Below are 27696 nucleotides of genomic sequence, written 5' to 3'. Positions count from 1 at the left end.
ATGGGGACCCTTAAGTCAGACCTCCCGTTAGTCCGACCTGTGCGAGTTACAAATCACCCGTGCTGCGGGTTACAAATCACCCGTGCTGCGGGTTACACCATGATTATTTAAATAATCAATCGATCGTGTTTCGGCATGGATCGATGGAATCAACATAGTATATTTAACAAAATTTTCAGGGTTTACCATGTGTTTGTTTTATATTAATATCGCTATGTTAATATACTGTATACAGTTAGTGTTTGCCAATTATTTGGGGGCCCACTTGCAATTTCCTCACGGTCCACTAGTGGGGTTCGACCCACAGGTTGAGAATCACTGGTGTACAAGATGGTGACATTTCCTTTCCACCATTGAGCTGTCCCCACTTTAGCACAATCCTCAGCTGTTGCAGACCTTTAAGCCCTAACCACACCAAAGGGTCGCCATGCAACTCCTTGGGTCCAAACGGCTGCACGGAGTTGCATGGTAACCCTTTGGTGTGGTTTGGGCCATTGAATTCAACCAGCTGAATCACTTGGGACAACTTTGGACGACGTTCGTCAAAGAGCAACAGGACATATCACAGAGAAAGTAAATTACTTTTGTACATTCAATGCATTTACCAAAACTATGAGTATTTAAGATTTGAGTATAAAATGAACAGAAGGGACAGTTTTTTTTTATTGATTGATTGAAATATTTATTAACAGTTTGCAGAATTACAGTACATTTCAAGCACAAACTCAATACAAAGACTGTTAACTGTGAGTGGACGACCCAATTAAGCATTACACTTGTTTACAAGAGGGTCCACCATGTTCAATTCATCAAAACATTTAGAGACGTACAAATAGACACTTGAGTATAGGTGGTATTAGGGTATAAGGAGAATAGAAGTATAGGTGCTTAGAAGGCGAAGCCATGTCAGTTTTGGCCATTTTGACAGATTACTGTAGCAAATACAACTTTCATATATTCAACATGAACAAACGAATAAAAAATGATTCGCCTCTCAGGCATTACAGTTATTAGCATACTGTTAGTGTGGGGGTGGGTGGGGAAAGCTGAAATCATTAATCGAGGTGAAAACTGACCTGATGTCAGTGTTATCATCCTGATGCCTCGCCATGGGAGAGACAAACATATTGAGTTGACTAGAATTCAAACAGACTCCCCAAAGGTAATTTCCAAAGTGAGGCGGCCATCTGTTCGGCAATATTGAGGTAATTAACTGTACATGAAAGAAGCCGATAAGCACACAACGGTGGAATCTATATGAATTATGAGAGAAATATATTGCAAATTGATAACATCATGACTCAGGAAGCTGCAAAGCTGTATCATTATCTCATATTATAACATACAAATTAATACATTTAAATCTGACATTATGTGAGGGAATGTACGTTGTGTTGTTAAAAAGGCATTAACTTTCATTATCTGTCTGCTTCTTTCAGCTTAATCCATTAAGACCCATGAGGCTGATTCTACAAAAATGTAGTCTAAATCCTAACAGTTTTCTGTAAAAGGTATGTTTTTCATGTGGACCCCCAAAATTGTTGACCGCCGACCCCCCTATCTCAAAATATTTGTTATATTAGTTTCAGGGACATGTTTAAAATGTTCGCTTTGTATATATAAAATGTATTTATTCAAAGATTTGCAGACATTTTCGCATGCCTATAGGCTCTGGCCTGACTGTCGCGTGTTCGAATCCCGTTCATGATGACCTTTACTGCATGTCTCTCCGCTTCTCTCTCTCCCTCTTCCCTGTCAATCTCCACTTGAAACTATCAATAAAGGCAGAAAAGCCAAAAAATATTAAATAATCAAAAAAAGTGAGACAGATGCTTTCCCGGTCTACTTTTATTTATTTTTTATCCCCTGATTTTTGTAACCCATTAATGAGCTAAAAGTCACCATGTCCATTTTACCATTCATAATAATATTAAACTAATGTTCCCCAAATAGCTCTCTCTGAGGGGGACACTATGTAAGACCTGGTGTAGCAATGTACAGACGACAATCTAAACTAATAGCTGAATATAGGAGGGGCTAGCGCCCCTCAAAAAGAAGATGAAGGAAGAAGAGAAGACCCCATTAGTAGTGGGTGCAGATCAACCGCTACAGAACTTGCCAGAGCTTCTCCAGTGACCAGTCGTCATAAAACATAAATGACATCAAGTGTGAGTGACATTAATCTGACAAGAGGCCAATTTGAAACAAGACAGAGGTCAGACAGGAGCCCTCTAAAAAGCCCACCAGTATAACAACAAAAAAAGACCCGGCCAGGAAAAACTTCACTGACATATTGTATGTCACAAATGGTCTTCATCAAATATTCATCACATTCCTATATCCTTTCAGAATTTTATTCCGGCCTTCGTGGTAATAAATACATTAGTGTATAAAAGGAAATAAAACCAAATCTCAAGGGTGGGGGTTGGGGCGGGTGGGTGACTGTGAAGTCTCCCAAGCTCCACGCTGTTTGTACTTGGGAAGAATCAATTAAATATTTACAGCTGCCACAGATCCATAATTCATATGCACATCTTTTTTTCAAACTGTCGATACGGCAACATATGTATGTACTGTATGTGTCAGCGTGATAAATACTACATCAGTGGATGTTTAGGCTGAAGTAGCCGGAAGCAAATGGAATGAGTTATTGAATCAAGATTTGAGAATTGAGATTGCCATTTTAATTATGTGTCCGTGTGTCCGTCTTGGAACATCTGACCTCTGAGAGAATAATGAGTGTGCCGTCACTCGAACACTTCCTCCAAAATCGTAACCCCCCCCCCCCCCCCCCCCCCTTCTCTCTCTCTATGGCTCTCTCTCTGACTCGCTCAAATTCAAACTTGTGAGTTTGTTCAAGTGCTTGTGCAAGAACATAGATTATTGACCAGTGCTATTCTTTTTATTTTTTATCATTTCATCTTTAGCCTGCCTGCCTGTCTGTCTGCCAGTCAGGTACTGTAGCTTGGGTGCGATAGAGCCCTTCTGGCACCGTCAGAGAAATCATTGATCCTCTGATATGCAGCCTCTCTCCTTGTGCTTTTGCTTATAGGATTCACAAGAAGTCCTACAAAGACGTGATTGAAGCGAGAGTCAAGTCAATCTGAGCTCACATTTATACACGCACGCGCGCACGCACACACACACACATGCACGCACGCACGCACGCACATCACATGTGGGTGTTTCGTCTTGGAACATCTAAGATTCTTCAAATGTGCTTTTAAAAAAAGTTTCTCTGCAACCACATCAGTGGGGGTGAAACTTATGGAAAGGCCTGCCAAAGCAGAAGCAGCACACACACACACACACACACACACACACACACACACACACACACACACACACACACACACACACACACACACACACACACACACACACACACACACACATCGCTCGACCTCCATCTTTTCTTGTTCTCCTCATTGCGTTTTGTTATTAAAAAGCATCAATCAGTGTGATTGATGTGTGGTGTCAGTGGTGTCTACCGATGACATCTGTTCAGGGGAAAGTTATGTTTTCTTAATGGAGGATCAATGGAGGGAAGCTTACTCATTCTCAGGTGGAGTATATACAGTATACATAGTACATACTGTGTGTGTGCGTGTGTGCGTGCGTGCGTGCGTGCGTGCGTGCGTGCGTGCAAGGGTCCCTAGGGGACCTTCTCATTGAGAGATTTCACCCTTGAGGCAAAAAAACCCTCTTTGGGTGAAGAATTTCATACCTTTAAAATTACAAGCTTTGAAATGTGAACGACTGATAGACAGCAGCTTTCAAGCAGAACAAATGCGTTCATTCAGCCGTGATGTCTTGCCACGTGAGGCTGGACTGCCATAACATGTCTTTGACTAAACTTGATGATAGTGAGTGTGTAAGCACATCGTTGCCCATCTGCTGTATAAATGCTCATTTCATCTCCAAAGTGCATTGCTTGTAAGATAAGATCAAAAATGTGTTGGCTTTACTCAAATCCTGCGCTGAAAGCATGGGGGTGGGAAAACAGGAGAACTACAGTAACTGTACACAAGGCTGTACTCAAGGATCTGTTGTTATTCCATCAAGCTACCTCTAGAGGGCACATTCTGTCTCAGCCTTTCTGTTTGCAGCACAACACCAAACAACACTTAATAGATGCACTGGAACAGTTAGCTGATAATAGTAGTGTCAGGCCCATGCCTGAAGTGCGGAGAAGTATAGGCCGAGTTCATAAAATCTATGCTTTTGTATCATTAGCAATCATTCTGAGTGAGAAATTCAAATAAATATAATTGTCCCTCAAGAATTAGAGTGAAATGCATGTGTGTTCTGCGCGAAACCTCACCTGGTTAATACAACATGGGAAGGGAGCCTAGCTTCTTTTCATACAGTTATTGGTGGTGAATTGGGTTGTCAATCACATTACACAGTGAAATCCATGTATCCATTTGTAACTCTGAGAGTGTACAAATGTAACCAAATGGACGCGCAACGGGTCAATTTGTCTATCTACAATAGAATAGAATAGTCCCCACTCCTTTGGGTGTTTGTTTTTTTACTGGGACGTAAGTCGGGCTGGGTCACCCGGGGTATGATGTTGTGAGACCGGAAACCCAGAGGACTACTTGGGATACATCACTGAGGATACAGTATATCCCAGGTGCATCCATGCATTTTTTTTTAGTTCTTAATAAATGTAATCTATGCATTATGTATTTGTATCTTTGGATAGTTGGATATTACTTCACTCCATACTACTACATGTGAAAGACATATATTATACTTTTGACTCCACAACCTTTCTAGGATTACTAGGATATTCAAATATAGCGGAATTAGACGATCTACAAGGTCACATGTTGCAATGTTGCATTTGATGTGGTATGCTGCGCACGTACAGTAGATCTGCTATTTTCTGTATTGATATATATATATATTTAAATCTGGAATCCAGCAATGCATTGATATTAAAAAGAAAATTGACTTTGTAATTTGTACTTTTGAATATAAATGCTACAGTAATTGAGTCCAAATGCTGGGGTTGAGTGCTTTGTCCAGCACTGACGATACAGTTAGAGTGATGGTTATAGTTATAGTGATGGTTATAGTTATAGTGTTATAGGTTTAGTATTTGACACACATAGGTTGGAGCTTATCATGGGCCTGCACCATAGAAGCCAACCCTGTCACCAAGTGGAACAAGTTGTGGATTTACACTCGCAATATATTATCAGAGAGACAGGGATGGGAGGAAAAGGTGCGAGGAAGAAATATTATGAGCCCTTTGACCTCCCAGGAAGTGATTTATGTCAATTGCAACAGGCAGTAAAGCTGAGTAAAGCATGAATTAGCTCACAGAGAGCCCTTTGCTCAGTTTAATTTCACACTAAAGGACCAGTGGTGGAAAGTAAGCAGTTTTCTATAGTACTACAATTTTAAGGTACTTTTACATTGAGTGTTTTTTTATAGTTTTACTTCTACTCCACTACATCTCAGAGGCAAATATTATACTTTTACTACGCTACAATTATTTGAAAACTTTAGTTACTACTAGTTACTTTTTGATTATTGTATTACAAAACACACACCTGGCCACAGGAGACATGCTGAGGGCCATAGTGGCATCAGGCTCTGAGCTCGGCAAGAGGCTTGGCCGTGACCTTGAGTACTTTTACTTTTGATATACTTTAAGTATATTTTGATGCCGATACTCTTGTACTTTAACTCAAGTACATTTTTAATTTGGGACTTCTACTTGTAACAGAGTATATTTGCATTGCCGTATTAACTTAAGGAAAACATGCGAGTACTTCTTCCATCACTGAATTTCACAGTATGAACCAAGGACAGTGAAGATGATAAGCCCCCCCCTCCCTCCCAGCTCATCATGTCCTTGAATAGGAAAAAGGACAGGCTGGGAATGGCTAACAAACAGAGAATTTGAGAAGCTCTACATCAAAGGAGCAGGGCCGCTACACAGCAGCTTACACCCTCCCACACTTTAGGCTATACAAACACCATCTTATTACATATTCTCTGGAGTTTAGTACAATAACCTTAACTGACCCTCTGTACAGCAAACGTCTTAGTCAACTACAAGCAGGAGAAATTATGAGCCAACTAACACATTAAAGCTTCTTCAAAAGTTGTCTTATTAATGATGATTTCAAGGAATGGGATTTTTGCCTTTGTGGGGAAAAATGCAGTCTATCTGCTGTAAGGAACTCGCTCTCACAACACTCACACAAATGTAGCTTCTATAAGTGATTTTGCATGACCTTTGATTTAAGTTGGGGGGGTAGAACTTCACAAATCACAATTTGATGGTCAATTACTGTTTTGCAGGCTGCCATACATAGATCATGATTTCAGACCCCTCCGGTAGCGGATCAAGGGTTATTATTGTTGCTATTAGCTGCTATTATTGTTGTAATAATAGTCGTTACTATTGTTATTGTTTATGTTTGTTGCTCATATCTGTCTCTCCCTCCCTCTCTCTCTCCCTCCCGGAAAGGCAGATGGCCGCCCACCCTTAACGCTGGTTCGACATGGGGTTTCTTCACGTTATAGTTTTTAAATGTATTTTTCCTATACAATCATAAAAAACGGATTGTATTGAGTTGAGTTACTAGAAGGAAACGTCCCAGTGCACTCAATCTAAAGTGTCAGTATTAGAATCTTGAAGTGGTGCCAAGAGAAATGCAACAAGCACAGACAATGATGGCTTTTCTCACTGCTTTTCCTACGTTACCATTGGTGAAAGGAGGGAGTGGAAATGAGTGAGAAAGGAAGAGACAGATTAACGTGAGAATGAAGGAGGAGTGTGTATCGTGTATGTGTGTATGTGTATGTGTGTGTATGTGTGTGTGTGTGTGTGTGTGTGTGTGTGTGTGTGTGTGTGCGTGTGTGCTCACGCGTGCGTGCGTGCGTGCGTGCGTGCGTGCGTGCGTGCGTGCGTGCGTGCGCGTGGGAGTGGGAGGGACAGATGATGGATACAAGATGTGTGAGCAGAGAGGAGAGTCCTGAAGCAAGATGAAAGGGGTTTAGGAGTCAAATTGAGTTATTGGACTAAGACTTTAAGGAACATGATAATAACAGTAGAGATAGAAAAGGGCAACGGTCACTGTGATGTCATCAAAGGGGGATTAATGTGTGTTTTTCACCATAAAAGTCAAGGTGGAAAAGGATTCTAATCTGCTTCTGGATAGCTGGTATTTTAGTAACAGAGTGTCATTTTATTTCGGGGCCAATTATGTTGGACATGAAAATAAACTCAAATTTGAGGTTGCTGTGGTTGAGGTGGGCACAAAAACGGACTGTTTTAAACTTTACCTTACATTCCACTGCCAACCAGAATCTACTAGTGGTTTGGTCAGAAGTGGTCACACCACATGTTGAAACCATTAAATGATGTCATGGTGGTACAATTTCCCACCAATGCCTGCATGTGTGAGAGGAAGTGATGTCATAAACTCAGCCTGAGCCCTCCAGATGGCACTTTGATAGACCGTGGAAGATAGCATCTATAGTCCTAATGTAGCCTGTGTGTGTGCGTGCGTGCGTGTGCATGTGCCACCATGTGCGTGTACGACGTGCAATCGTGCATGCAATTGTTCATACGGTATCTGGGATTCAAGCAAGTGTTGCGAAACAGGTTGGTCAACCTGATCAACAACATGTTGCTGGCCCTTCCGTAATCCTGGGCGCTACACTTCCTCTGCCAACCTGGGGGGCAGCGGACTGGCCTCATGCTTCCTTCTATGCATAAGGACTCCAAGCTGCTTCTTTTCACCTGACAGGGGGAAGTTTCCCCGGCCGGACCTAGCATGTGGAAGGAACACGTTATTCCGACCAGTTCCTTTCCCCTCTGTCAGGCGCCCCGGCTGTCCAGGGGGAGGTAGTTTAGAGACCAGGATTACTGCATGTTTTTTGTGAGGGTACCTTCCCTAGGGGACACGGGGAGAACATGCAAACTCCACACAGAAAGGCCCTTTCGCCAACCCTGCCTCGGGTATGGGCACTGAGGATCCGGAGGAGAGAACACGCCCCCCGCACCCACAGCATCCCCAGCGGGAATCGAACCCAGCACCTTCGCTGTGAGGCGTACTTTCTGGCCTTGACAGCCCATACATCCAAACAGAAAAGTCCTATCTGATTGCATTAAACAACGTTAAAAATCACTTTGCCTCTGACTTTGCCACTCGATTTGTCACTCACATTTGCATGCACATACCCTCTATTGTTGCAAAATGCCTGAACACTGGCGTTACCAATGTGAGGTACTGAAAAATCATAGATAGAAGTTCCTAAAGAGGACACGTGAATGTTAAAATCTTAAGCACTTAAACCCCACCATCAATATTGAAAACCTTCACAGAAGGTCTAGAGCTCTGAGGAACGCCGGTCAACCAACTTTGGATATTTTGAAAAACTAAAACCTTTTGGATATGCTTGACATTCTTATTCATTCGCGCGAACATTATTATTTTTTGTTTACATCTGTTCTAGAATGTAAGCCTCCAGAACGGCTGACCAACATTGAAGCGCTCAGCCCTACTGGTCAGAGCGTTGACTGCAGGCGGGCCTGTGCATCTAGCACGAGGAAACCCCGTGCAGCTGAGGTTTACCATTGGGTGCTTCCGGGTGCTTCAATACGCCACTGAGCAACTTGATAAAGGTGGTGGGTGGACGGTGTATGTATGAGGGTGGGGGCGGGGGGGTTAATAGACCCCCCCAAAAAGGAAAGAGAGGCTGTGTGCAGCAATCAATGTTTTTTCCCCTCCCGCTCCACAGGGATTTGCACTGAGTGATCTGAAGTGGCACCATGCTGCGCAAACCTGAGCGCTTTGACTCCACATAAAACCATTCAATCACAGAGCACCATGTTCTCCTAAAAAGTCCCTCATGAGATCATTACAGAGGATGAATAAACAGGCTTTAATGAGGAGAAACGGAGCAGTTTTCTCAGATTCAGAATGAGAGGAGTGGGAACCAGAGCTATACGGAGAAATATACGTATTAGTGTTGCCTCTCTAGTAGCTGCTGAACTCTCACTCCAGTACAGAATAGATTACATAGTCATTTACTGAAACTGTTCTTTGCAATCTAAAACAAGAAAGGGGTGCTCAGCAGAGCTTATCTCTTAGCCTCTTTGCTACTGAAGTCATAATGATGCAGAATATCAGACATTATGTCACAAATAAAGTATATACCTGTACATATTTTTTTATAAAAGAGGTTATTTCATGGACTGATGGTGGCATGTGTGCCCTTTAGCATTGGAACAGAGATAAGCCATTTGCTCTTGGGAACCTGCCACTATTGTCAAATCCATCAGGACACTCATGGGCCCGACCCTGCCAACATCAAACAAACCAAGGGGCCCATTACAAATGAGCCCCTACTCTCAGTTCTCTTAACGACTCCGGACCAAAAACAAAATTCTTCTCTCTCTCTCTCTCTCTCTCTCTGGAACATGGGAACATGGGAACTTGGGACATGAAACCTGACACTGCCATATTGACAGTTCCTTCTGTTATTGCACAGAGGAAAACACAGTTTGGATAATGATGCTATCCATCAAATAGAAACGGTAACAAGGGGCAGCCCCTATGCAAAGTGATACCGCTATGCTTTGAAGGCCCCATAATGCACCTGCTTGTTTCCACAACAAAACAAGAAGCAGCTCACATTTGTAAGCCAAATGGTTCTTTTCCCACTTTGACTTAATGGCTGGCACTTTGACTTGGCCTATGGCCATACTCAAGTCATTAGACTAGTATTTCAATCTTTAAAAAGATAAAAGAAGGGGGGAAAAGAGAACATGTTAGCAATCCACATTATACATTTAGGAGGGGATATAATATACATGGGCAACTGGCGGCTCGGGGGCCACATGCAGCCCTCGCCTTCACTTAATGTGGCCCGCAGCCGCAGGTTAATGTCCGAATACTGATGTATTATTAATTTCAGCTGTTACAATTCCAAACATGCAAACATAACCCGCTTTAATTACTTAGTCAGTATTAGTAGCTTAGTAGAATTAAAATTTTAGTTTTTTTCATGTCCAATGTATTTGTATTTAAGTTCATAAAGTTAACATAGCTAAATGCGTTTGAAAATAAATACAATGTTACTTTTCGGGATTCCAATTCAGAAAAAAGAAAAGGCGGATATACAAGATCTGCTATTTTTGCTACTTTTGTGTGACAAAGTAGGGCAAGCAGTGACAAAGTAGGGCATTCATTTACGAAAAAAGTTACAATAATTACGGAGATAAGAGGTTTCTTTCCAGCAGTATAATGCAATGTGGCCCTCTGGAGTGAGTGTGCAAATATAGTGGCTGTGGCTCTCTCCATCACTCTACACACACTACTCTCAGACATTTAAATCACTACAATTGTTTTGTTTTGTTTTAAAATTGCTATTGTATACGTATAGGCTATAAGAGAGTGGGATTATTGGGTTTTGACTCCTCGACATGAGAAAATTGGGAGAAAAAGAACGAAAGATGACCAATATAATAACAATAGAAATACTGTAGGGTCCTTTGTTAGGTGCTGTCCATTGGTCCTACCTGTAAATATTATCCCAGTGGGGTAGGTAGGAAATCTACTCATCTTTCAGCTTATAGACTGCACAATGTGGATAAAAAAGCATTCTGACAAACACTGACATCTTGAAGGTTCCATCAGCAGTTAGTGCTTGATTGGATGTGCCGGAGAGAGGGGGAACGCTAGTTTTATTTCACTCTCAAAATTGCATGTGTGCGGCATGTCGAGTAAAAGAATAGGAGTTCTCCCTGTCCCCAACCAAAGCCATAGAGTAAGACAGAGTTACGACAACTCCGTTCACTTCATGGGGCCAGTCCAATAATTTTATTCTATTTGCGAATAGTGACAAAGGTCTATGGGCTTTACAGTGACAAACGAGTTACATGAACCACGTGCCTGCGCTGTTTTCTTCCCCCTCAATGTGGTAACTCTGTCTTACTCTATGGCACTGTCCCCATCTTGATCAGATTCCTTTTAACACATTTGACAAAGTGGACAATTCACTATAAAAGGAACTGTATCTACAAATCTTCATATAATTGCTGTGTAGCACACGTGAGTCATCTATGACGTCAGTCATCTATGATATATCTATGACGTGTGACTCCAAATTTGGCCACATCAGTGCGTCCACATCAGTCCGCCTCTAGCCTTGGAGAGACGGTGAAATGTTGACTGACGCCCTCTGCAGTTCTCCAGTTAAATACAGTAAGACCAAATGAATGGCATGGGGACTGTAACAAAGACTCTCGCTTCCAGTCATGTTGTTGGATCTGAGTAGTTGCTCATTGGATATTTAGTCCCCATATATGGGGATATCCAACTAGGACATTGGGCTATATGACATTATGACATGTCTAGTATGACAATCCCTATATTTGGCCCGAGCCGACCTAGTGCTGATATCAGATAGATGTGGTAGAACCATATATGGATAGATCTAACTGGCTTAGTCATCGTGACAGGCATAGTCGGAGAATATATAACAAGGGTCGGCTTCCTGGTTTAAGTTCTAACCGGACACCGCTGTCCTTAATCTAATCAGCAATACAGCCTTGAGCTACTTTATAGGGACAGTAATATCTATTCCTATCAAACCCGAACAATGCACCATTATCCACAGCACAGACCAAGATGTCAGTAAAACGGTGCATGCATGCCATGTATGTGTTCTCTCGCGTCCCACACAGAATTAATGCGTTGACTCGAGGCAGAGTGGAGAGCCGACTGTCCACGGCGTTGTTCAAACAGCTGTCGGTTGTGTCCATGGGTTCAGCTTCCAGCCGTCATATTTCATCCAACAACAACTCGTCTCAGAGACCCCTCGATACATCACTTTTCATCCCACTCCCCATCAAGATGGAAGCCTTGGCGGATGGCGGCGTGGGGGCCGAGTTGACGCAACCTCTGGACAAAAGTGAACTACTGAAAATCCTGAACCGGTTCTACAAGAGGAAAGAGACGCAGAAGCTGGCATCAGACCAGGGTCTCGACGCTCGTCTGTTCCACCAGGCTTTCATCAGTTTCAGGAAGTACGTTTTGGAGATGACGTTGCTCCCCGCTGAGCTACACATAATTCTGAACGATATCTACTGCGGAGCGGGTCACATAGATGACATATATCCATATTTCATGCGTCACACCAAACAGATCTTCCCCATGTTGGATTGCATCGATGACCTGAGAAAAATGTCGGACCTAAGAGTTCCCGCCAACTGGTACCCAGAGACCCGTGCCATCCAGAGAAAAGTGATTTTCCACGCTGGTCCCACGAACAGTGGCAAAACCTACCATGCCATTCAACGTTACCTGGCTGCTAAGAGTGGGGTCTACTGTGGCCCACTAAAACTACTGGCTCATGAGATCTTCCAGAAGAGCAACAAGGCGGGCGTGCCTTGTGACTTGGTGACTGGAGAGGAAAGGACATGTGTTGACCCGGAAGGCAGAGCAGCTGAGCATGTGGCGTGCACGATTGAGATGTGTAGCGTCACCATGCCATATGAGGTGGCTGTAATCGATGAGATTCAGATGATCAGGGACCCCTCCAGAGGCTGGGCCTGGACGAGAGCACTGTTGGGTTTGTGTGCAGAGGAGATCCATGTGTGCGGGGAACCTGCTGCCATTAACATGGTCAGAGAGCTGATGTTCACCACAGGGGAGGAGATGGAGGTTAATACCTACAAGCGTTTAACTCCATTATCAATCTTGGACCATGCTGTGGAATCACTGGACAACGTCAGGCCAGGAGACTGTATCGTCTGCTTCAGTAAAAATGACATCTATTCAATCAGCAGACAGATAGAGGTCAGAGGACTAGAATGTGCTGTACTGTATGGAAGCCTACCACCAGGCACCAAGCTGTCCCAGGCCAAGAAGTTCAATGACCCTGATGACCCGTGCAAGATCCTGGTTGCAACAGATGCCATTGGCATGGGCCTCAACCTGAGTATAAAGCGCATCATCTTCAACAGTTTGTTGAAGCCCAATGTTAATGAGAAGGGAGAAAAGCATATGGAAAAAATCAGCACGTCACAGGCTTTGCAGATCGCTGGTCGCGCAGGCAGGTTCTCCTCCATATTTAAAGAAGGAGAGGTAACAACAATGCACAAAGAGGATCTGCCTGTCCTGAAGGAAATCCTCAGCCACACTGTGGACACCATAGAGACTGCAGGTCTCCATCCCACCGCTGAACAAATAGAGATGTTTGCCTATCATCTGCCTGATGCAACACTCTCCAACCTTATAGACATATTTGTCAGCCTCTCTCAGGTGGATGGTCTCTACTTTGTGTGTAACATTGACGATTTCAAGTTTCTGGCCGACAAGATTCAGCATATCCCACTCGATCTGAGGTCACGCTATGTGTTTTGTACCTCACCGATCAACAAGAAACAGCCCTTTGTATGCACGTCTTTCCTAAAGTTCGCCCGTCAGTTCAGTCGAGATGAGCCCTTGACATTTGACTGGGTCTGTCGACATGTCAGCTGGCCTCTGTCTCCGCCCCAAAACATCAAAGACCTAGTCCACCTAGAGGCTGTTCATGATGTACTAGACCTTTACCTCTGGTTGAGCTATCGCTTCATGGACATGTTCCCGGACACCGCCTTTGTTCGGGACATCCAACATGAACTTGATGACATCATCCAACAGGGAGTTCTTAACATCACGCGCCTCATCCGAGCCACTGAAGCGACCGCCACTGAGCCAGCACAGACACGGCACAGACATGGAAGAGCGTTACCTGGCAGCAAGCACTCGGCTTGGACTTGGACAAAGACTTGGACTTGGACAAAGAGCTTCCAGTAATAAACAGAAGAAAAGGAAGTGACCAAGGTTTAGGTTGTAGGATCCTAAAATAAAAGCCTGGGCGAATGACCCAGGACATGTGGCATGGGAGTGGGAGTGAACCTTTGTATTTCCCTAACCAATAAAAGTGCATGCAAGGGGCGTCGCTCCAAATTTGGTGACGTCAGTGTTCTCCCCTGTGTTCTACAGGGGAGGGGAGGGGAGGAGGGGGCACGGGTGGAGGGGACATCCAGCACTAGTTTGAGTACTTTCAGGCTAGTGTGTCACTGACTTTGGTGTGTCCTCCACAGAGCTGCGGAGAGACAGATACTGTCAGCCTTGTTTTGTTTTGGTTCGACCAAATGTCCACTCTGCACTGCACACACACACACACACACACACACACACACACACACACACACACACACACACACACACACACACACACACACACACACACACACACACACACACACACACACACACACACACACACACACACACACAGGGAGCTATACTTCTGTGACCTACTGCCATTGTGCACAAGACATTTGTAGATTGCATTTCACTCCATATATTATCTTCTAGGGGGGGGGGGGGGGGGGGGGGGTTAAAACATGGAACTGTTTTTATTGTGATGACTGACACTGAAAATAATAAAACAAAGAACTCTATAATTGAATTTAGCAAACGTGTAGGCCTATCTCCAGGGTTACTTGCTATATCATCATCATCATCCCATATGACAGTTAGACGTGTCTTAGAATAACCTAGTAATGCATAAGAATATAGTATCATATACTATATATATATCAGTAGTCAGCTGCCTGTTCGGACATTTGAAACACCAATTGCAATATGTATGTCAGTAAAGGATTAGTCGGCCGTGCCATGCAGAAATTCTTCCAAATGGGAACATAAATGGGGTGTAACCACATGAAACACCAGACTGCCGTCTCAGTAGAAGCCATATCACAGCTCTGCCACTGCCAGTAAAGGATTCTTGGCCATTTACCACATAATACACAGTAAAATCCTGAGCATTAATTTATTCATTGTGACTCTGATAGTGTAGAATGTAACCAAATGGACCAGTAAGGGTCCATTTGGTTACATATGTTATGTACACTCTCAGAGTTAAATGAACACAGGAGGATTTGACTGTGTCTGTGTCCCCTGTTTTCCAGTCCCATGTACGTGCAGCTTAAAAGCCTAGGAACATTAAAGGGGCTGACCACCTGTCTCAGTCCCCTCTCTCAGGGCTGAATGAGACCACAGGGAGATCCTCTTCCTCCAGCACGCCACCTGCTACTGCTACCTTCCGTTTAATGTCAGGCAACTCTTTTTAAATGCTCCATAATGGTACTTTGTAAGAACGCCCAGTTTAGTTAGCATCAAGGCCACTTGAAAACTGTGTGCCGTGGCTTGCCTCTAACTGCAAAGGAATACCCTGTCCAATCATTTCAAAGCAGTCACAACAACTAGAGATAGGAATGGAAGAGCATGTTTTCTGTGAGTCTCCATCTCCAATCATTAACCTATAGGGATTGTTCATTGTGGTTACGTTGCTGTGAACATTGAGAAATTCACCCAAAAAGCAACAACTACATAATGTGTATATTATGTAGGTGGCCTGCCTGGTGGAGAGCGTCAGCACATCATTGACATAGTATAGAGCATAGAGCTCACCACGCATACTATTTTGTGTACCAATTTCGTACCTAGTTGCGAGGCATATGCAATGGCGTATCTTGGCAAATTAAGGATCTTTAGAGTAATCAAGGAAAGGGGTAGGGGAATTAGGAGAGCGGAAATGGGAGCAGCTGAGCTATAGTGACCATGACACTTGTTTTGTGTACCAATTTCATACCTAGTGGAAAGGCGTGGGATGGTGTATCTCGATACGTTAAAGGAGCACTCACCCATTTTCAAGCTATATTCAATTTGGTCCTGGTATGTGGATGACTTCTCGGTCAAGTCTTTTTCAAAATAACTATGTACAGTAACATAAACTTGATTATAACAAACAATGCCACAGTGAGGTTAGTGGCAGTTTATGTAATAGTTATAATTTGCAACCCACTAGTGGAGTCTTACAGAATTGCTTTACAAACACCTTCAGCTGAGAAAAAAGACAAAAACAATAGGGTTCCTTTAGCTTCGCTGCTTGGACCCTCATAAAACCGTATCCTTTCCACTTGGCTGGTTTAGAAGAGTGAATCATAGTTCTTTATAATGTGGTCTGTATTTTTAAGAATACATTCCACATACAGAGACAGGATATCAAAGTCAAAAGCAAGTTTTTTATGTGGTAAACATGAAGAGAAAAATACTCTACAGTAATGAAACATGAACTTTCATGGAAATGATGAGTCAAATCAAAACCATATCCGTAACTTACTGGAATACCAAGTCATGCATATGCCAAACAACTTGTAGCCTATTTGCACTATTAAATGTATGGTTCACACTTGAGAAATTAATTGGTTTGATCAATATTCATTATTGATATTTTTCTGGATTGATATTGAACTTTTCATTAAAGAAGAAGGGCTTTTTTGGACAAATAATTTGCCCGCAAACTGTATTACTCATCGTGACAGGGAGAGGCCAAGTACTTTGTCATGGGAAACATTAGGGAGTTGGTACTTGGGTCGAAGGACCAAGTTGAGGACATCTATGACAAAATAAAGTGCTGTGCTTGTGTAACCACAGCGCTTAGAAGTCTGATCTGTGGTGAGGGAAGAAGAGACGAAAAAATTCTGAGAAAAGTCAAAGCTCATTTTATAGGAAGATCCGCCTCTGTCTGACTCTATCTGCCTCTTTGCTCAAGGCAAACCCTTTCATCTTTTGTTCCCACCCAAACAGCCACCCGTGACATGTCTATTTAACTGTGATAGCAAAAAAAAGAAAAAAACACTGATCTTTTTGGTATAACTAAATTACTGTAATGATGAGCAACAGAGATAATTTGAGAAGTCTGATCAGGTCAACATGCACTGCCCTTTTGATGGGTGTTACTTTTTAAATCAAACTTAACTCAGCACAAACTGGAAAGACCGAGAATGAGAAACAGTGCTGCATGTCTCTTAGCTGATCCGTGTTAGGTTTAAGAATGCAGTCGGAATGATATCATATCAAAGCACGATTTAGAAGGTAGAATAAAACAAATCTCTTGTCAAATAAATCACAATCTGTCATTATTAAACAAGGCCACAGATTGTTTCTCTCCGTTTTGGTCCAAGAAAAAAGGTTATTTATATTCCATTAGTTTTACTGCCATGTAGGCAATTGTCAGTAAATGAGATGTAACAGTAACATACATTAGAAAACATCTCTGAGCTGTGGCCAGGCCCAGAGTGGCCATCTGGTAGTTCTGGCACATCCCAGCATGACCAGTCCGTATTTGGGTTATTCGCGGGAAGTCTTCTTTAATGAAAGATTCTATCTCTAAACCTACAATAATATCAACATGATGGGAGTGCTGGCCTGACCACTTCAATATCATTTCATGCCTTTATTGGATCAAACTAACAAGTACTGCTTGGACCAATGAGCTACTTCAGCATGCGAGTACACAAAATGAAGGAAACTACACACGCTGCTAATGTCAGTTGGTAAATGTAACAGTCTCATTATCAGAATTGAAACCCGCCTCCAAAGGATGAGTGAGCTTTTGGTCTCAGGGCTCCGAGACTCTGGAACGACATGCTAGAATAGGAATCAGGCTAGGCTATTAAATCATCTTGATTTTGGCTCCTTTATTCAGTTTTACAGTAGCTCTTTTAATTCCCCTTTTCTCTTTGGACATTTATCCCTTTTCTATTTATTTGTTTGTTAAGCATAGTGCTGTGAATCTTAATGCAAGTAACAGTAATGAGCATCCAACGAGCATCTACTTCCCATTAGCCAATTCTAATATAGGATTATTATATATCGGTAATTACTATGCTATAGCGGTATATACTATGACGTCATATTGATGACAACAGAGTACTCATATAAGAGGATTCACGGTCCTCCCACTTGGTGCATCACTCCTACAGTTCCTCTGGGATAGTAAGCACACTGAGTTGATATGTCCCATATATGGACATGCCCATATATGGGCATATTGGTCAGATTGGCAGTTCTGGACAACCGCCTATGATCTGTCCGACCCAACACCGGGCCTCAGCGATGCACGCGCCGAGTTTGAAGTCAATCGGTCAGACGGTTCTTGAGATTGATTGATTGATTGAAAATTGTATTCACAGTTTGTAGAATGGGTACAGTTCAAACAAAAGTAAAGGTCAATACAAAAACTGCTACGAGGATAAAACCAGAAAAAGCACTAAGACTTGTTTACATCAGGGTCCTCCATTTTCAATTCATCAGAACATATGTATGAAAGATAGGCTACAGATGCACAGAGATACAGAGATTTTGTGCATTTACAGTAGGATATTATTAACATTATTATTATGTTTTACATCCTTAAAATGTGAATCAAAAGTGAATTAAACATTTACATAATGAGACACAATCTTTAAATATCAGTTTTGTCTTTGTGTGTGGTTGTTTTCACTTGAGATCACTTAATAAAGCCCCCCATGCCACAAGGCACTAAGGCAGTAGCCTACTTCTTGTTTATGTGTGGGTGTGTGCACAGTGATCACTCCAATATGCCATGACATGTCTGGACCAACTTTTTCTCCCAACCCTTTTTTTGGCTGTGTCTGTGTGATTTATTCTATTACACTGATGCTTCCTAGGCTGGAGGTGCTCATCTGAGGCCCGTTCGCATCATCAAAGGCCGTGCAGCCAGTTCCCATGCTTGTTCCTTGGTCCTGCTATTAAATATAAGGAGATCAAGTTAAGTGATCAAAGACCCATGGTTTCGAGGACTTAAGTGTTGCTCTATTTCATCAAAGGCCAGCAGGTCCTTTTTAACCCCCACTACCTGAAGGTAACGTAACACTTGCTGGTAATGGGGGAGCGTTGGCTTTCCTGTAAATACTGTATGTGTTCTCAATGGGAACCATTATGAAAGAGGATAATGTGACACAAAATGGTGGCTTCTTTTCTCACATGCTTCGAGACTAACAACGAAGGCACCTGTCTCTTTTATCTGCAGTAAACAATGCAAACAGACTTCAAAGCATATCTGGCTGACACAAGGTCTTCCTCCGACCAAAAGTGTTTATCGGAACAGGCGAATATCAAACCACTTCAGGGCATTGTTTTGCCAGTAACCCACTTCCTCTAGCCCCAGGTTAGTTGTCCGGACATGTGTCATTGCAAACCACAACTTAGGGACTATCAGTTTCAGCTTCCTGTCATTGATGTCACATTTTATGCAACTTCAAATAAGGCCAAATGTCGGTCTTCAAGGAAGGTTAAATAGTCAAATATAAATGCACATTAATACTAAGTTGAAAATAAACTACAGAGATGCCCACTATAAACATTTGTCTTGATGAGACCTGTAAAAACACCAAAGGGAAAAAACATTTTCCTTTGTCTTTATGCGTGTTTGTGGTTAAGGTTGAGTAAAAAGTAATAATAAAAAAAGCCTTGACAATAACATACAACAGGCTATATTTGTGCGAGAGAGAGAGACAGACAGACAGATTAAATATTGCAATTTTTTCTGTACATAAAAAATAAATGCTGTTAGTCCCAGCCCACAGAAGTGTAACAAGAAAGGATACAAATAAATAATCCCTTAAAACAGCACCAGTGAAAACAACATAAAAACATCTAAATAGCGGCACAGTTCATATAGAGTGAAATTGCAGTTCGGGACCCAAACTAGTGAAAATAACTACAAGAGCACAACACGTTGCAAGCTTGTTGATTGGCTATTTCCACTACTTTCTTAATTATTATTATGATTATTAATATTATTTTAAATTCATGGAATTTCTTAGATTTGTTTGTGTCTTTGTTTTAAATTTTATAAAATTATTAAAATATATATTTAAAACAATAATTAAAAATCCTGACTGCTGAGAAACAGTACAGATATTCCTGTACCTCTTCCCAGACAGCAGGAGGGAAAGTGGTGTGGGAAGGGTGGTGGAGGTCCTTGATGAACCTAGCGGCTCTGTGAAAACAGCGATGATGGTCTTGGTCAATCTAAAGGGGTGAGGGTCACCAATGATCCAATTTGCTGTCTTCACTGTCATGTTCACATTGATTGATTGAATACTTTATTAACAGCTTTGGCTTGTTTCCATTGGGGTCCTCGTGTACTCAATTCATCAAAAAACATGGATGATTCATCTGGCTGGCACTGTGTGCAGCCAGTGAGACTTATTTGGGCCATATTCCCAATCACAAGGACATCTATAGACAGTGGCAGAAGCTGTATGCCCAAGCGATCATGCTGTGTCGCAAATTTAGCATGTGCTCAGTACTACCTGAAAATATCTCTTTAGATCCTTCTGTACACTGGTGTATACTGCCCCACCTTTGGCGTCGCTACAGACAAGGCAACATCAGAGCTCCAAGACGTTCCGGTGCAGTGATTTTAGTTAGTGGTACCCTCTGTAGGAGAAAGCTTTCGCACACCTAGAAATTAGGCGTATGCACAGGTGCGTAGGCCAGTGGACAAGCAATAAGGTACATGAAACCTTCCTCAGGCCGGAGGGACCTGCCTGAGGAAGGTCCGGAGGGACCGAAACGTTGCTTCATTTAGGGCACTTTCACACCGGACATGTTTGGTTCGTTTTAAAACGAACAAAACATGTCCGGTGTGAAAGTGCCCTAAGACAATACTCATGTGCCGAGCAAATACACAGTGTGCGGGTGTACCTTATTGCTTTCATAGTTAGTGGTACCCACCTGCTCTGCTGTGCAACTTAACCTTATGTATGTTGGGCGGCTGTGGCTCAGGAGGTAGAGCAGGTCGTCCAATGATCCCTGGGTCGGCGGTTCGAATCCCAGCTCCTCCTGTCCACATGTCGAAGTGTCCTTGGGCAAGACACTGAACCCTACATTGCCTCCAATGAGTCGGTCGGTGTGAGCTGGTGTATGAATGTGGGAAGTGAGGACGCTGGCGTCGACTGTTCGCTGCTTCACCTCCCAATGTATGAATGAATGAACCATTATAAAGCGCTTTGAGCACTTGGAAAAGCGCTATAAAAATGCAATTCATTATTATGTACAGGTTCATGTGTAGGGCATCTGAGTCAGTAAACGATCATACTACACGCAGTTCAGTCAGGTTCTCATCTAGACTGTGGTGCACATGTTCGTATGTCAAACTGAACAATGTGGGATATGTGCATTTTATTGTATTTTTTAATTTTGTCTTATGTTATTGTGCTGTGTTGTATAATTGGATAATAATTGTGGATCTCCCTCGGTCTGAATTAAAGAGAGAAAGTGGTTTAGTCAGCTGCGGCATTAAGGACACTGTGGCCTCAGGGCATGCCATTTTTGAGGGGCACAGCCACACAAGGCCAAACAGAGGTAGCCTCGCTTAGCGATACTAATATATCACTGCATGGATACGAGTCTCGTCCCTCTCAGTGTCAGATTTTCTTCCCGCAATGTCCCGCCACATATTTGAATACGGAGCCCTGGTTGGTTATAGCCTGGTTTCAGACGAATCTGGTTGGCCGTCACCATTTCAGCCATGAAGTCCTCCCACAATTGAGAGGGGCCAAACTTAATCTGCCTGGGGAAATACACATTGCAAAGGCAGATGAAGGCTGGCTACGCAAGGCTAAAACTGAGGGGCTTCGCATCTTCATGTTGCTGGCTTTCATTGAAAATCAATGGTAGACTGCATTGTTGTAGCTGCCAGTGTTACAGCATAAGCAGTTACCGAAACAGGGAGTGTAGCACTAGCCATAGGTTAGAATACTGTCAGTGGTACCCCTGTAGAAGGTGGTGAGGGCTGGAGGACTCCCAAGGGGATGGAGCCACTGTTGGGCATTATTATATTTGTTTTTCACAATAGCAGAGGTATTATGAGGTCAGGTCGTCTGCCAGGCTCCCTGGAACTCGATGTTGCTGATCCTCTGTACAGCGGCACCATCGATGGCCAGTGGAATGATGGTGCTTGTCTTTGTTTTTTTTATGTTTAGGGAGAGACCTGGGGTGAACCTGTGATCACCAAGATGGATTTTGATGTGTGGCTGCCAACTCTGAGTGTCTGGTGCCTGGGTTTGATTCCCGGCAGAAGCCGTGCCTTCGCTCCAATAAACACCAACTGGTAGTATTTGCAGGTGGGAAGCCGGCAGGGGATTGTATTCTTGTCACTGCACTAGCTGGTTGTTCTGGGCACATGTTCAGCAGGGCCCCTCCCTGCTGAACATGCGCCCAGAACGAACAGGGGAGATAGTACTACATAGTGTGAACATCCAGGCAGGTTATAGGCTCTCGCAGTGATGCTCCTCAATGACATGAGAAAAGAAATGTGTCGCACCCAATGTAATGTGAAATGTGTCAATGTTTAGAATGGGATAATGTAGTAAATGTTTAGCTTCTGAAAACTTGAATATTAATCTGCACACCCGCCTGTAAATCTGCTTCGCAAATAAATGTAAAGGAAATATTTGATGAAAAGCACTTACAGTAGCCTATCTTCAAAAGTTTATTCACACAATGAAAATCCACTAGTAACTTTTGATGGGGGTTTCTCATTAACCATTTAGATACATGCTATGTGTTTTCTTTAATTCCTTACCCTGCTGTTGTTTGACAGGACTTACTCTGACCCTGTAAATTGCTCAGAATACATGCCTAAACTGTAAATTCTAACTGGGGTTAGGGGAACAACTAAATACTTGTTGTTCGTCATGCTCAACCATGTCAAAGACTACTTAAATGTCTCTGACCTGTTGGGAGATTGACAATCATGATGATACCTAGATTAATGCACCAGCACCATTCAAAATGTTATAACCAGACAGCATGGTGACAATAAAGTGACCCATGGTGACGATCGCTGCATCACTTCTGGGAAATGACACATCGCTTTCATGTGGGTGACGTGTCCTCTGGTTCTCTCCAGGGTACGCCAGCTCGGCACCATAGTCCGGTTAGGGAGCTGCTGGCAAACAATACAAGAGGCCCGGTGCCATCTCCAGCTGCTTCCCCTCAACAAAGGCCTTTATTGAAGTGGATTCAATTTATTTATTCCTCTTTTACGAGGCTGACATGAAAGGCCAGGCTGTTTATGTGTGTTTATTGTGAATTGGGTATCCAATAGAAACCTTAAGGAAGACTCCCTCTGTGAATCAAAGGGCCAGCAACGCGTTTGATGCTTGACCAAAGTGGATGCAAGATGGTGCCGAGGCATATACAGTACTCTGTATTGGCATCAGCTGGTTTCCAGGAGTTCCTTGATTCTGCCGACTTTCGGGCTATTTACAATTGCAGACTGCTTTTCATGTTTTACCTCTTTCTCCACATTTTGTCAGTTTTTTTTTTTAAACAAACACAGAGGGAAAATACTCATAATGACCTTAAAATGAGTCTCACTCCCATCATTGTTGCACCACCAAGTACCTCCACACTCAACTTGAAACACTTGGCCATTTCCCATGCACAGCACTACAGAGAATGGCAAAGCCTCACGTCTGCAGCTGATTAAAGGGAGAGATTAGGCCTGCCTGGAGTAACCGGGCCATGGTGGAGGTGTGGGTACTGGGAGAGATGGAATGAATAAAAGACGAGCCCAAACGGAGTTAGGCCTGCGTGAACGGTTTAAGCTTGATTTATACTTTGTCGTACAACAGCGCCGTGTGCCAGACGGTGCCACAAATACACGATCTACAAGCTCACAATGCATCGTACCCGCTACACTGTGAGCTTGTAGATCTGCAAATGTTCAGTGCATGACACCATTGTGCATGAATTTAGCTTTATCCACCGTCAACCACAAAGCTGAACTCGGTAAAGATGCAAAGAGCACATACAGAGAACGGGGAGAACAACAATGCTGAGCCATTAAGTTTACATAAGTCTGAACTCCCACTACTGTCCAGATGTTATCAAATGTATATCTGCTTTTTCCCTCCATTCATCATCCCTCTCCCCACTTTAATTCAGAATCATTCTGGTGAACTAACTTACACCAGCATGCTTCTGCTCCTACCCAGCTAGCTAAAGGTGAATTTGCTGTTCTTGCAATATTTTGTAAAACGAATACACGGCTCCACTAGCAGTCGTCCACCAATAACACAAGTAATATAATAAATATGAGAAGAATTGATAGTGATATTCAAATACATTATGGCAGACTACTGATAGGAGATGCAATGTGGACAACCTCTCCCCAGGGAACCTCTTCATCTGAACATTATCTCAATGTATGCAACAATAAAGAAGCATTTACATAAAATATACATTTGTTTGGACCAGTGTCGTAACCCCTCTCATCATTGTGGTCAGTACTAGGAGGTACAGCAGGCTGCAGCCTAAAAAATAACCACTAGTTGGCACTATTTGACTGAAGAAGTGTGTAGGAATTCACAGGCAGAGCAGGCGCTGTATAGTGTATTGTCACTATTAGCCTATATAATATGATCAACATCATGCACTGAGTCACAATAATATCCTAAGGTGTGGCATAATGAGGATTGCTAATGCAATCCTTTAGTCATGAAATACAGAAGCCTAACCCAGGATGGACAGAGGGAGAAAATATCACAACAATATTCATGTCAAATGCAGATTTTAATGCATGAGTTTTAGACTTTACAATTATGTCACGTTGATTCATAGACAATTCATTTTGTGAAAATCATTAAGCATTAACACAATCCCTGCATCACATCCCTGCTATCACTTTCTGCTCCCAATCAGGAGTTGCCTCACCATCTAGTGGCTGTGTATGAAACGTGAACTTGGGGGGGGGGGGGGGGGGATTACAGTAACAACCCTCATGCACAGTTGCACGTGTAGCATAAAAGCAACATAATGTAAAGTAACACAATGCAAAGTAATGCAATGCAACATACAGTACAGTACATATTTCTTCTACTACATACAGACAAATATCTCCAAGCCACTCATTTGAAGTTCATCCATATAGCCCTAATGATGCTAATAAGGCTAATGACAAAGACAATCCTCTGTTCTCCTTTCATGTCTGCCAACAAACAAAAACAACATCTCCCCTCCTTAGGAAACACAACTTTTGGACTGATTTAGGCTTCTGAGGGTAGTTCAATTTGCTTTGAAAGTCTTGTTTCTTTTATTTTTTCTCTCCATCATGAGAGCCGGGACTACTGGAGGGAGTGAGAGAATGCAGGAAAAGGATTGTTTGGACTCAGAAACATATTTCAAAGGCTTCCCCAAAAACAGCGAGCGAAATCTGAGATGAAGCCAACTAATAAAGCACCGCACACAAATAAATAATGCAACAAGAGGAAACAACATGAAAGACCTTTTCATCTCCATATAGAGGTGGAAAGATAAAGAAAGCAATGAGAATGAGGGGGCTCAGTTCTGTGGTTAATACAATATTCTGTTGGACTCTACTTTGAAACCATCAGATATCTGGTGCAATGAAGATGAAAAATGTATTTTTAAATTCAGTCTTTCTGGTATATGCTCAATTAAAACACAACCGCACAGCTTTAGAATTTGTGCTAAAAACTGAGGCCATGAGTAATGTAATCATCATAGTCTCTTTCCACTGTACACCATATTTGATTTGTAACACAGTCACAAACATGTCTTCACAAACACACACACACACACACACACACACACACACACACACACACACACACACACACACACACACACACACACACACACTTCTTTTTGCGAGACAAAATGGAAGATGGGAGGTAAAAATAGTAGTATACTATTGTTGACTACCTTTTGAAAACATTTTGTATAAAAGGTCACGACAGACAGGCAGGCAGGCAGGCAGGCAGGCAGGCAGGCAGACAGACAGACAGACAGACAGACAGACAGACAGACAGACAGACAGACTACATAAGGTGGAATATGCAGCAGACAAATCATGGGAAGGAAGGAATATGTAAGGACACAGAGAATGGCTTATAAAAATGGGGAATACGGGTTGTATCATTGTTGGTTCTATTGATTACAGTATGAAATTCACATTAACGGAGTGTAATGTCCCCACAAAGGAGACTCTTTGTGTCTCCATAGGGAATTACTGCTGGTCATCACATTATTGGTTTAGGAATGCGACAAAAACAACGATCCCTTTAAGGATGTGACACTGCCACATAAATGTGTGAAGAAATGTATTTCCTATCCTGGTATGAGTATTGAAAGAAAATGAAACATAACATACTGGGTGATAAGGGAATATATTGGTTAAAATATGACTAAATATTTAACCCAGAATGTAGTGTACGGAAAATATGTTTTGTTTTGTGTAGTTAAACCATGGTCAGTCATTTTTTGTTGACAAGGTTTGATCATAGGGGGAGCTGTGGGGAAGAAGCATGTTAGCAATAGTTCCAGGAAGTGAGGTACCAGGAACATCTGAAGGACAGGAAGTGAGGCGGCCAGGGGTTCCATTTTAAGTATCAAAAAGAGTGTTTGGTGGTGTTTTGTCAAAGAGACTATTTTCAGGCCAATACTAAACCAGAATCAGAAATTGATAAACCACAGAATGGGGCCGGAAAACTTTGTCAAAAGTTTGGTCAAGTTACACTTCTGAGGGTTTAGCTCTGAATCCAATCAGAACTTTTGGACAAAGGGGAACCTGCTGTGGCCTCCTGACTTGAAGGTTGGGTGTTCCCGTTTTGAGCAATGCATTGCCTTTTTATTTGATGACTTTATGGATTACTTGATTTTCTGAAAATAGAAGATCTACAATTTTTAGTTAATTATTTGGGATTACTTTTTGATAATTGACTCATTGGAGATATTGAAAGGAACTTTGCGTTGTGGGACTAAAACAAATTGGAGTTTGAACATTTTCATTTGAAATCTATTGATTGTTCAATTGAAGTGAATTATTTGTGTTTGATCAAAGCAAAAAGAAAAACAAAGGTCTTTTCTTCCTTTATCAATCTATGTAAATTAAAGCAGACGTGCATGGCTATTTTGGTTTCCTGGAGGAGATGAGGGTGCTCGGAGTCTGAACAGTGGAAGACAACTGTATGGAATTGTTATTAGCCTATCAATGAGGAAGGCAGCGAGGTTGAGGGGCTTAGGTTGATGTATTAAAACTGCATCTGAGATTTGTGTGACAACTGGTAGACAGACAGACAGACAGACAGACAGACAGACAGACAGACACAAGTGCTATAGCTGTGTTACACTGACATCATGTGGCCAATCACTGGTACTGCAGGAAGCTGACTGAGCAGAAAACTGTTGGGTAGCTTGACTAGAGCTCCATTCTGTCAGCAGATATAAGACTTCTTGATTATGAATTAGCAGTTATAAGGCTTCCGGTTGCCTTCAGAATAAGATCATCGTAATTAATGTTTATATTTTTAACATGAAACATTTATTTCAAAATAAAGTATGATGTATGTCTTTTTTTTTAAAGTAGAGTACTTACAGGTTTTAAAGTAGTGCCCTAACAGGTTGTTAGCCATTGGCTATTGATCCTCACTGTATATATTTCTTTTCCCTTTTTACCTCCTTTATGATGAATTCCTGTTCTGTCTATAGAAGTGTCTATTTGTACGTCTCTAAATGTTTTGATGATTTGAACATGGTGGACCCTATTGGAAACAAGTGTAATGCTTAATTGGGTCGTCCACTCACAGTTAACAGCCTTTGTATTGAGTTTGTGCTTGAAATGTACTGTAATTCTGCAAACTGTTAATAAATTCTTCAATCAATCAATCAATCAAATCCCTATTAAATGGGCACACTTTCCTAGTACCCCTTGTAGCCTACTACAAGGGGTACTACATACTACAGCATGGGGTGTGGT

The 27696-nt window shown here is 42.3% G+C and overlaps 1 protein-coding gene across 1 annotated transcript in view; it reads left to right on the top strand.

Annotated features, from left to right (window-relative positions):
* Positions 1–11693: 11693 nt before the first annotated feature.
* Positions 11694–27696, top strand: part of LOC306921222 (ATP-dependent RNA helicase SUPV3L1, mitochondrial-like) — a gene marked incomplete at both ends in the record, with an annotated part of 427184 nt that continues 411181 nt past the window's right edge. The window contains one exon of the mRNA XM_079498333.1: positions 11694–13731. Coding sequence (XP_079354459.1) covers positions 11694–13731 — 2038 coding nt within the window. The remainder of the gene's footprint in view (positions 13732–27696) is intronic.

This window comes from Electrona antarctica, assembly GCF_951216825.1.
Source record: "Electrona antarctica genome assembly, chromosome: 4".
NCBI lineage: Eukaryota > Metazoa > Chordata > Actinopteri > Myctophiformes > Myctophidae > Electrona > Electrona antarctica.
This window is presented reverse-complemented; position numbering and strand designations above follow the sequence as displayed.